Below are 12,611 nucleotides of genomic sequence, written 5' to 3' on the forward strand. Positions count from 1 at the left end.
GCCAAATTCAGATGTAATGGGGAAGGGTCACTTATTCAAATGCAAAAGCTCTCAATGCCTTCCTCCCTATCACAAGAAAGAAGGACTAAATGCCCAGGCTTGCTGTGAGACATTCACAGAACAGAAAACCATGGTTTCATGTTTACATTTAAACAAGATTAAACTCTGAAATACCTGCCAAGTTGTGTATCATGATCAAGAAGCTGTGGGGGAGACCATGGCTGACAATTTAGGAATGACACAAATAACTTTATATTATGACTTCTGCTTCAACATGCAAGAAAAAGATGTACACAAATACAATAATATGCTTCCACAAATCTAAGATTTGGCTAGATATACGGTATATGAATTCTACTACCAAATAATAAATCAAACCATAAATAAAAAGATTTTACTAACTAGCACGGAAAGGAAACAAGCATCCGAGTCAGCACCCAAGTGACCACAATACAGAAGACCCTAACACCAGTCACCTCACTTCAGGTTACTCAGGGTTACAGTGAAATTAGCTTTTACCTGTGCATCTTCTTTCTGCTACACGATAGGCACCCTATCTTCCTTCCACCTTCACTTAGTAAAGGCAACAATTCAGAATGCTGCTAGACAGCAAACCTTCCTCTTTCCTGCCATAGTTGATATCGATATCAAGGAAAACCCTAGCTCCAGTGCCTACAGGCCTAAATTCAGGCTTCTTATAGGAATGAAACAGCCCTTGCAACTTTTAACAGAGAGAAGCGTACTACTACAATTCAGGGCATCTACTAGATGGGAAAACCAGAAACTTTAGAGAAAATGGCACTGACAGTGAAAAATAATTGGCTACATACACAAACCTTTAAAGACATATCTGCCAATGATGTGGTGAAAAAAGTCAATCCATACTCAGGAATTTTTGTACTATGTTTTCAGAAGTCTGATAAATTATGTTCATAGTATGTAAGGTACTTCAAGGATTCAATCTTAGAATTGTCTGAGATTGTAACAAGAGTTCCTCTTGATGACCCATTTTAGCTTTTGCCCCTACTGCAATGAGTTAGGTAACAACAACTTTAATCAACCGTCAAAATAAAGCCCACAGAGATGTCTATCCATGCCAGTCAACAAGACTATACCACTTTTGCTCATGGTACTACAGCTCAATGTCAGCATGTGCTAACAATAACAGCTGTCTGAGGCTGTGGTGGCATCTGATTGGAACTTGAGGCCTTTTAGTCAAAACCTTAGTTTGCTTTAAAAACAGATGGCAAATACTATTCAGCACTGTTAGCCTTCACTAATTTCTGCTACTTTCTTCAGGGCAAGATGACAACCAAGTTAGCCAAGAACCCAGCAGATAAAATCACTGGACAGGATAATAAAGTTATATGACGCTAGAACTAAGATTACAGCCCAACCATACCAACCCTAAGATCTGAAGAGCCTGAGGAACCAACTTATGTTGATACAGACAATAAATTATAAATAAGCTGAGTGGGGAATCTCCCCACCAGAACATCATCATTTTAAAAACCCAAGCAGCAGGATTTTTTCCAAGAACTATTTTCTTTAATCAATTTACTCACACGAGCAATACAGTAGTCCTTGGGGTTTTCCTTTTCGAGACCATACTTCTCCAGTGCTTCAATAACTGCAAAGTCTGCTGTATCTGTGGTAGATAGCAGGATTGTCTTGTATGGTATATTTGGTTTCAAACTGTCTGCATAAATCCTCAATGTACCACCTGAAAAATACATAATTTGTAACTTAAATTAAAAATATAATGAAATGTAAGTCACACAACCTAAGCACTTGAACTGATTTTCAGTATCCACTAAAACAGCAAAAAGAAGGAACTTAGGTATTTGCGTATTTATACTTCAAAAGCCCCTGAAGTGTCCCCAGGAAGACTAATGGAAGCCAGCGCACATTCTGTAAGTTCCACCCATCCAATGAATATTATTGATTTACTCTAAATTACCACCTGAATCTGGTCTGCCATCAGAGCTCCGGAACTCTTGCATTCTCTTTTCTAGCTTTTGCTGTCTCCGTCGTTTCATTACCACCTCTGGATTAGATATTGTTCGTGTGAAACTGGTCTCAGGCATATCTTTGTAGACCTCTGCGGCAAGGCGAGAATTCTCACTGCCAAGAGTAATTTAAGGTAATAATGAAATAGCTTATTTATTTCAGCAATTTTTATACCGCCTAACACCATAGTCTAAGATAGGCTGTATCCTTATAACCTTACTGTACAATAAATATTATTCAGTTAAATCTAACATACTTAAAATGACTGCTAAAATAAAAAGGTCTTTACTAGGAGCTGCAAGTTCAACAAAAATGGGAGGGTAGTTTCTCTAATCTCAGCTAGGAGGGAGTTCCACAGAGTTGGGCCCACAAGACTGAATGTACACTTCTTGTGGATACAAGCCAAGGGGGACCATTAACAATGATCCCCTTGAGACCGCAGTGACTGGTCAGGGATATAGGGAGTCAGGCACTCCTTAAGGTTCCCCAGATCCAAGCTGTTAAAACATGTAAATTAAAACAAGAGCCTTGATTTGACCTAGCAGAATATGGTCAGTTTGAACCAAAAGTCTAGCTACAGTTTGTTTGCACAAGCTGGTGCTTCCAGAACAGGCTTGCAACTTGCTCTACAGCAGGCATAGGCAAACTCCGGCCCTCCAGATGTTTGGGACTACAATTCCCATCATCCCTGACTACTGGTCCCATTAGCTAGGGATGATGGGAATTGTAGTCCCAAATATCTGGAGGGCCGGAGTTTGTCATGCCTACTCTACAGAGTGACCTGCAATAATTGAGTCTTGAGGTGACCCATACATGAATCACTGTGGTCAGGCTTTTCCTATCCCAAAACAGCTATAGTTGGTATACCAGCTGTAGCTGCTAAAAGGTACTCCTAGTTACCAAGGCTAACTAAGCCTCCAGTAACAAAGATGGATCCAGGGGCAACCCTAAACAATGAACCTGCTCTTGAAGCATACAAGTGCATATCCCTTAAAAGGTACAAAACAAGAAACATAAAACATACATAAAACACAACCTTCAACAATTCTATACCCTGAAGTAAACATCTACATGTTGGGGTAGAGCCAAACTTAAGACTTCCATGAACAAAAGGGCTATTTCTATCCAGCAGAGGATTGATGACATGCTTACAGTATTAGGCATCTGTCATCTACAGAGGAAAAAAGTCTCTGCTGATTATAAGCAAGGAGATTTAATATTCCCAACCTCCTTCAGAAAGCTTGAGATGGATTTCCCATAGTGTCCCAAATTCCATTTTTGCCTGTGCACGTGCACACACACAAATATACATATACTACCTCGAAAAAGGAACCTACATAGAATCATCTTCTCTTTGTTGCTGTAACTATAAGCTTTAAACAGAAGAAAAGTAACACTAAACTGCATGTCCCCATTTGGGAGAAGTCATATTTGACCAGATGAAATACATACATTCAAAGGGCAATTTACAGAACCAGATAAAGGAATTTTGTCAAAATGAAAAGAGACATTCCCGAGAATCTGAAAACTGTGTTATTCAGGCCCATTCATATGTAGTGAAACAAGCAAGCTTATCCTGGTGTGGTGGTCTGGTCTGGATTGGGAGTCCACACCAGTTTCTACTGAAAATCACTTTCTCTTGACTGCTTTTGCTTTTACTGGTGTCTACAGTAAAAAGCACTGCCAGGATCAGGAACACATTCTGGATTGGGACCCTATGCCTGCATTCCCCCAAAACAGAAGTGACCAGCCTGATTGTTTACCTGTGCATGTCTAATACAATGTGTAGTTTGGCCGCATTTTTAAAAAAAAGCATTGATGGTCACATTAGCCTGCCAATCTGCATTTCCCTCACACACTAGCTGTGGAAAAGAATAGTTAACTCATTCACTCTGATTATGTAAACTACCTTTTGATGCAATTTATAAACCTTAAGTTATGTGACAGCATTGAATGAAAACTTGTATACACCAACCATGAAGGAAGTACAATACAAAAACTATATATTTTAAGAGACTTGTCTCCCCAAGTTAACGTATTCATCTATGTACAGATTAGACATTGTACTATTTGATGCACTGATACTCACATATCATCCCCATGAAACAGCCCATCACCATCTAAAGCTTGCCGTGATGCTTCTTTATCCCGCCTCTTTTTTTCCTTCTTTTCTTTTTTTGATAAAGTCCGTTTGAAGTTCTGAATCACTCCTTCTTTCTCTTGTTTTTCAGGGCCATTGCTTTGAGCCTTCTGAAACAAACAGTGTTTAGTATTATGATCTACTGCAACTCTGACCACATTAATTTCCAAATAAAAACTTATTTCATCCTATTTGAAACATGATGCCGAGTCAGGCGATGTATTAGGATAGTCTGTCCTTGGAGGCAATGGATCCAATTGGTCTCCTGGCAGCCTGGGTGATCTTCTGGCTGATATGACTGGTGTTCCCATTGAAGCCCCGACTGAAGTGTGGAATATGCAAATAGCTCAGGCTGTTGATGTGTGTCCCTGAGCACTCTATCTGCTTGATAGCACCAGTTTGGCTCCTTGGTGTACACCAGAACTTAATGCAATAAAACAAGCTTCAATGCAAGAGGAGGGAATGCTGAATGCTCAGTATCAAGCCTACTGAGTGGCAGTGAAAGCAGCAAAAAAGACATACTTAGCTGCCTCCATTGCAGCCTCAGTGTGCTGTCAAGCAGAGCCTTTCCACGTAGCATGGTTCTTTTACAGCTTGGCCCAAAGCAATACGCAGAACTGATGGTGGCTCACTGTAATTTCTTTGCACAGAATTTTAAGGGTAAAATCACTTGCATCAACCAGGACCTCTGGAGTAATCTGACCAACTAGCCACCTCAGCAAGTGTCAGTTGAAAATTCATTGACTGTGAGCAATACTATGATATTTTAACTTACTTTGTTGACTATGGAAGATACCCGAGAACCATTTCACAATCAACTGCCTAGCCTCATCAGTCAAGTCAGTAGCTAGCAGAGTTGTGATCCCTGCTGGCTGCCCAGCAGTGACAATAAATCAGAGCAGACTGTCTGATGACACACACTAATAGGCTGTAGAATGTGAATATAATGGAGGATTATCCAAAACTCTGTCATATGTACCCATAATACATTGCCAGATTTGTTGTTGCAAGCCCAAAGGTAATTTATGAAAACTCAAATGCATTTACAGTAGTGTCAAAAATATACAGTAATATTGCTTTCTTTTACCTTTGGAGGAAGTGCATCATTTTCATTCTTGAGTACAAATCTTCCTTCTCGATCATCTTTGTTCCAATTTAATTGTACAACTAAAGGTTTCTCGTCTATATCCAATCTTCTTTCTTCTTCAAAATATGAAATAAAACATAACTAGTGGTTACTTACTATTTCAAGATCAACAATTGCAGTACATTGACTGTTAACTTATTAGCCAAACAACAAGATTTAATTCATGATTTAATTTATTGCACTTCTAAAGCAGAAGACCCTATCAGATCTTTCAAAGCAGTGGTAATTGACATGGTACCCTCCAGATGTTGTGGATGTCAGCTCCCATCATTCCTACTCATTGGTCATGCTGGCTAGAGCTGATGGGAATTGCAGTCCATAACATTTGGAGGATACCTGGTTAGCTGCCCTGTTTTAAAATCAGAGCAGAATATGAACCACTGGCAAGCTGTGCCACCAGGCTACTCAGATGATACTAATAGTTATTCATTTCAAAGTTCCTTCCATAAGTGAAAGGAGGGGCTCCTCTACGGCTCCTATTTTTTATTTTTTTAAACAACACAGTTATTAAAGCCATTTCCTCACTACCATTTCAGATAAATATTGCTCACACAGCCAAAGCTAGAAACTGACAGGTTAGCCATTACTTCATTTTTAAAGTCATCCTTCTGCTAAGAAGTAGCCTCTCAAGATATAGTTACAAAAACATATTTAGGAGATATCCAATTTAAATTCAAGAACATGTAATATAACTTTTTTAAATTCTGGAAGTTCTGTTAGATTTTGTAAGACCCTTTTGAACATCTCTATAAGAAATGGGGAATGTGGATTAAAATTTTATGGTAAGAGATTAAGATAAATTTGTAAGCCTGAAACAGCTTTTAAAACCAATAAAACAAAATAGCACTTTCCCTAGACCATGCTGACTCTCAATTCAGCTTGAGTTTACCAAGACATATCCAATCCACTACCAAATCAAAACACAAACTAGTTCATAGTCAATATTCACATTCCTAAACCAGTCAAGAATGAAAGAAAATGGAGTGTCATAAACACAGTGATGATACCAAACTCCAGATATCCAGACATCAACATCTAACAGATTATAAAAATAAAATAAAAACAGTACTAACAAGACAGAAGCCCAAAGCATTTTATGTGAAGGTTACTTCTTAAAAGCTGAAACAGTAGACACTTAACAATTCCAACCAGTCAAGAATAAACAGAACCCACAGAAAAGCAGATATGCACACAAAAAACACTTATTACAAGCAGTCCTAGAAAACCTAATGAAGTTCCTGGTATACAATGTTAACCCTGACATGAAGCCTGAAGAAAAACTTCAGTTTTTCTTTTCTAGAAAATTTGTATAATTTCCAAAATAGAAATACACAAATGAGTAAAATACTTTAAAATAATTATGAAAAGCAATGTCTGTACGCTATATGTACATGTACTGCTTGGTATATTACAGCCTGAAGAAAAAGATGTCAATGGAAGAGAGCATTAAGGACTATTTCAGAGTTTGGCTTAACAATCATTCTACTTTTGTTTCTAAGACAATGATTGGTTATTCTGGTCAGATGTGCAATTCTGAGCTTTCTGTAGAAACCGTTTTCCTGCATGATTATATTAAGATTACACGTTGTTTCTAGCAAGCAGGGCCCTAGAAAGAAATCAGTAGCCAGTGCAAATGAAAGAAAGTAGTTGTGTATATTGCTTAATACCAACTCTCTTTAAGAGGTGAGGTACCACATTCTGAGCCAGCTGAAATTTACAACCTATGTTCAAAAGCATTCTATTAATTAATCAATCAATCATTGAGAATACCATAATTCATATTATCATTACTGTGTGGACTAATAGCTGGCATCAGTTAATGAAAAATCATTCTACACTACTGTAAACCCAGCATGGTGGACATGCTTCTTTAAAAAACAAATCTCAGAACAAGTCTCCAAGCCTTGGGGGAGGAAGGGAAAGGAGAATGTTAGCCGCTTTGAGACTCCTGAAGGGGAGTGAAAGGCGGGATATCAAATCCAAACTCTTCTTCTTCTTCTTCTTCTTCTTCAAAAACCAATGCAAGATCTTCCTCTTCATTAAGGCATTGGGAGACTTTTTTCTGAGGCCACATCTTGAGGTCTTACATTTTGAATCTGAATTTTTTTATATTGTAATTTGTGAGTGTGTGTCTTGGTTATGTTTTTATTTTGCAAAGTTTTCAATATGTCATTTTAACTGACAATTTTGTTGTCTCTAATCAATGTAACTGCCAAGGGAAACTGCCAAGCAATGTAACTGCCAAGCAGTGATTGGAAATTACTTAATCTTCTAAGCCAAATTTTACTCCCTCGCTCTCTGCAATTAATATAGATACAGTTTTAAGTTTTGAGTAGTCTCAAACTTAATACACTAACCTCCACTCACGTGCACTTCATAAAGTGAGTATTTAGGGGATGATAACATCCGCATATCCGGCCGAAATTTCTCCGCAAGTGTTTCTATCACATCCTGAGTTGTAGCAGTGCTAGACACACGGATACATTTTGTTGCAAAATTCCCAGCTGCTTTGTCTTGAAAATAAAATCTCATAACTCCATGGAATTCCAGATCCTGTAATGAAATAAAATAGAATCAATGACATTTTGTCAATTCACTTGCTTTCTTATTTAATAATTTATTTCTATACATTTATCAATGATTTTGCCTCTCTAATACACCAAGTTATTATTACATATTCAACACACTCCAAGAAAAAAAGTGTATGAGTGGAGGAAACAGTCTCTTATGTTTACTTTCCCTACAACTGGAAATAGCAGGTAACTGCCATAGCAAATAACTCTTCTTCATACCAATACACCTATATAAACTGGAGTGCTTTGATTTTAAATATGCTTAGTTCTGTATCAGAAACAGTTTAAACAAATAACTCCAAGTGAGCTGCATTTGAAACTTGACTACTGCAATGTTTTAAATTTTAGCACTTTTCATGAACAGCATGTTTACTGATCCTAAAACAACATTTATCATGGTGAATGCATCACATTAAGATTCCACAATTGGATGATCTGTATCATAATAGTTCCAAATTACGTCTTCTGCCATATATATATGCCTTTTCCTTGAGATTTTCATCAGAGGCTCTTTTTTCAGGTTTCCCCACGGGACATGAGGTGGTGTCAACCAGAGAAAGGGCCTTCTTGGTGATGATTCCCACTTATGGAATCCGCCCCCATACCCGCCAAGAGAGAATAAACTGGGGTCCGTGCTATAAAATTTCAAGAATGAAATCTGAATTATTTGAAAACAATACACAAGGTATATTTAGACTTTATAGACTGGTGTTTAAACACAGTGTATTAACTGCACCACTGCTTCAGGTTTGATTACAACTGGTTAACTGTATTATGATCATCCTAAGCTTCATAAACCATGAGTAAGTACAGAAAGGAGAAAAAACCTCAGGCAAATGCAGTAGGGTTATTTTTTATATTTTCAAAATTATGTATCCTAAAATATTTAGAATGTCCACCAAAAAAAATGTAGTTATGAAAATAGATCCCTGCATTATTCCGCAATGCTAGAAACTTTTTACATGCTTTAGCACAATATCAGTCCATCTTAGTTCTCTCACACACTCGGACTGCTACTGGCAACATCCCTTCACTTCTAGTATATTTCAAGTGGTTCTTTCTAGCTCATCTCTTAAAGGAGCATTACCCTCACAAAGCAGTCTATCTTCTTCAGACAACCAAGGTACATGATCTGTAATAGCTGCATTCTTACATTAATGCACTATGCATTTATCAACTTGGGCTGATGTAACAACTGTGACCCTACATGGACAAATAAAGGCTTGTTGGAGTTCACCCAGTTCTTGTAACCTCTCAGTTCGATTACTATAATGTGTGGGTCTGCCTCTGAAAACAGTCCAGAATCTCTTCAGTTGGTCCAAACTAAGATGGCCACATTATTTGAGCATGATCGATAAATACCATCCCATTACACCAGTGCTTCATCATCTGCACTGGCTCCCAGTCCACTTCTGGGCTCAATTCAAAGCACTAGCTTTAACCTTTAGAGCCCTAAATTCAAGTTATCGAAGTAGTTGCCATGTGAAATTCTAGGGAATTATCTGATAAAGGGAATGCAAGATAGTTCATATACATGCACAACATAGGACTTTCATTGTTTCACAGGAATGTTTATCGTAACTAGGATAATGATATCCTACTTAAATCCACAAGCATCTTGTGAACATCCAAACACTAAGCAACAAGTAACGTACTGAAAGCCATGACAGAAATCTCTAGGTCTTACTTGCTAGGGTACACTGGAAACCTTCACATTTTCTCCACAGTACAAAACTAATGCATAAGTGCTAACTCAGCAGCTAAGCAAGAAGACATACACTCAAATATATGCCCCCTTCCACCGAGGAGTAGTGCCCTAGCCAGGGGAAGGAGCACGGAAGAAGGGAGGGGGCAGAAGTCCTCCTGAGAACTCCTGGGTCAAAGTGAGAACTAAATAAATAAATAAATAAATAAATAAATAAATAAATAAATATGGGAGCCACTCATAAATTGTATGTAAAAACAGACTGGTTAGCCTTGCAAAAATAATAATCAATAAATGATCCCCACCTTCCTATTTGCTCATGTGATATGCTCACCCCATAACTTACCCCATTTGCTCACCACATACCCCACATACTTCCAGGAATAAAAAGAGAAATCATCATTTACACCAGGGGTCAGCAACCTTTTCCAGCCATGGGCCGGGGTCCATCGTCCCTCAAACCATTTTTTTTTTTGGGGGGGATGAACTAATTCCTATGCCCCACAAATAATCCAGAGATGCATTTTAAATAAAAGGACACATTCTACTCATGTAAAAACACGCTGATTCCCGGACCGTCCGTGGGCGGGATTGAGAAGGCGACTGGGCCGCATCTGGCCCACGGGCCTTAGGTTGTCTACCCCTGATTTACACTGTGCTGTTTTACAGTGCAATACTAACAGCAGTCCCTCCCACAAGTCCTCACCACCCCATCCAAGTTATGAATGCCAACATTTTTTCATGGGCCAGAGAGAAAAGGTTGTGGCATGTGAGCAGCTCTTCAGAAACTAAGCACATACTTTCTCTTGATCTCTCTCCCTGCAATTCACTAAACCAAATTCAGATACGCAAATGCAGGAAGACTCATTGGCTCTCTGCCCTAGTCTTCATCTACTTTTTAAAAGGCAAGAATAGATCTAGGCACATAGGACTCTCAGGGGAGAGCATTCCACAACAGAAAAGGTGTGGCAAAAGCTGAACATTTATAATTTATAACTCACATTTCCTCTCTGAGTAGAGATGCCCAAAACAGCTAAAGCAATACACCAACAACATAGCAATGATATTTCATTTTAAAAAACCTCCACCACCACAAAAAATCCAAGAACTGAACACAAGAGAGCCAGACTATAAAACCCCCTAAAACCACAAAAGTCAAAAGCTTTTTATAAAAGAACTTTCTAGTTGAATGAACACCAGCAAAGGAGGAGATAACCTAACCTCCTGTGGCAGGGAGTTCCATATAAATTATGGCTCTATTTTCTCCATTGGCATTAGGAACTGTCTGAAGCACTGTTATAAAGTTTTATGTTTATATATACAATGCAGAGTTATGAGCAAAGGTTCCAATTTGAATGTCTTAAGAACTACCCAAAATGCCTGTTGTTTCAATAGCTAAGTTGCATGAACAGACAAAGAACTTCTGCATATTGTAAAGGCTACTCAGGCCCTCTGCAGAAAGATCCCCCTGTGGAATCTCTGTCAATGAAGGCTGAGTACCCAGTGTTGGGAAGAAGGGGCTCTAATCACAAATTTTTCCAGTCCTAAATACAATGCTTTATCATAATGCCTGTTTCTATTTAGACAGCACTATTCTGAATTCTATTTTTTGGTAGAGTGCCACGAAACGTTGGAAACTGGCTTTTTAGATTGGGTAGATAGACATAAAGAAGAGCCATGGAAGATCATAAAAAAGACTCTTCTCTAACACCCTTTTGCTCTCTGCTCTCGGCGACCAACCAAATGCACATGGGAAGCTCAAATGCAGAACATGAAGGCAGCATTCCTCTCCCATTTGTGCCTAGTAGTCACTGATAGCTTTATCTTCAATAAAGTTGTCTAATCTCCCATTTTATTACTGGACCAGCTTTTACCCCTACTAAATGCTAGCAAGAAGAAAACAGAAACATCACCTTCTAGATGCTATCAAACAATAACATATGTTAATATTATGCCCAACAGAACACAAGAGTAACAATGACAAAATATATGCTACCAGAACAGGTTACTTCTGGGTTTCGGCGGTTGCACATGCGTAGAAGTGCTGAATCGCAACCCGTGCCTGCGCAGACGCACCACTGTGGGTTGCGAATGCTGCAGGTGTCGAATGTGCATCCCGAAAGGATCACGTTCGCAACCCGAGCATCCACTGTATTGTTGAGAAATAGTGTCAATGAAATATTCCATAAACTAATAATATATTCAGTGCTTTGGTTGTTATGAAAATTCTACAAATGTGTTAAGGATCATAAGAATCTAAGCTTATCCATGTTTGCTTTGAGCACACATTCCTGCCATCTGATTACATAAAAGAGCAAGAAAGAAACAGCTTGATATGACAGTAAGGGATCCCAGAGAGGAGACTGCAGCTGTTGCATTCCTGGCCCAGACCTCCTCCTACACTGCTGCAAGCTAAGCCATGGTTTGGCCAAGCATGTTATCCAAACCCAGGTTTGTGCATTGTCTTCTCCAAACAAACTATGAGCTGCAAACCACAAAACAAATATTGGTTACAGTTTGTGGTTTTTCTAGAGCGGGGTTTCCGAAACTTGAGTGTCCAGCTGTTTTTGAATTACAATTCCAATCATCCCTGACCACTGGTCATGCTAGCTAGGGATGATGCGAGTTGTAGTCCAAAAACAGCTGGAGACCAAAGTTGGGGAAACCCTGGTCAAGAAGAAGAGAAACAAGAGCCCACCGTGCCCAACTGTCTTTTGATCCACCTTTCTTTATGTCAAGTTGGTTACACAAGACACTGCGCTCACAACCTGAACATTGATCCCAGAGGGAATGACAACAGGATTGTGCTTGTAAAGCCCATGAATTCAAAGTCAACTTCTTATGCACGCTGATTATTTGACAGAGCTTGAACAAATCAACACACCTTTGTATATTTATATTCATGCTTACTATACTGCTTTGTTTGCTTATTATTTGCAGGCTACAACATGTTCCATTTGTATTGCGGCTTGCAAAAAACAAGCAAACCACCACAATAAAACTTTAAAAATTCACTGCTGTAATGGTATTTTGAGA

General features: G+C 38.7%; 1 protein-coding gene across 2 annotated transcripts in view; it reads right to left on the reverse strand.

The window, feature by feature from the left end:
• The window catches only part of AFDN (afadin, adherens junction formation factor), an 86,944-nt gene that overhangs the window by 60,664 nt on the left and 13,669 nt on the right, over window positions 1-12,611 (reverse strand). For both annotated transcript variants that reach the window (XM_082217125.1, XM_082217126.1), the window contains exons 2-6: window positions 7,655-7,850; window positions 5,238-5,353; window positions 4,100-4,260; window positions 1,964-2,124; window positions 1,566-1,723 (exon numbers count right to left, since the gene is read on the reverse strand). In XM_082217125.1, the coding sequence (XP_082073251.1) occupies window positions 1,566-1,723; window positions 1,964-2,124; window positions 4,100-4,260; window positions 5,238-5,353; window positions 7,655-7,850 (792 nt within the window). The remainder of the gene's footprint in view (window positions 1-1,565; window positions 1,724-1,963; window positions 2,125-4,099; window positions 4,261-5,237; window positions 5,354-7,654; window positions 7,851-12,611) is intronic.

The sequence above is a fragment of the Podarcis vaucheri genome (assembly GCF_965113315.1).
Source record: "Podarcis vaucheri genome assembly, chromosome: 3".
NCBI classification, from domain to species: Eukaryota; Metazoa; Chordata; class Lepidosauria; order Squamata; family Lacertidae; genus Podarcis; species Podarcis vaucheri.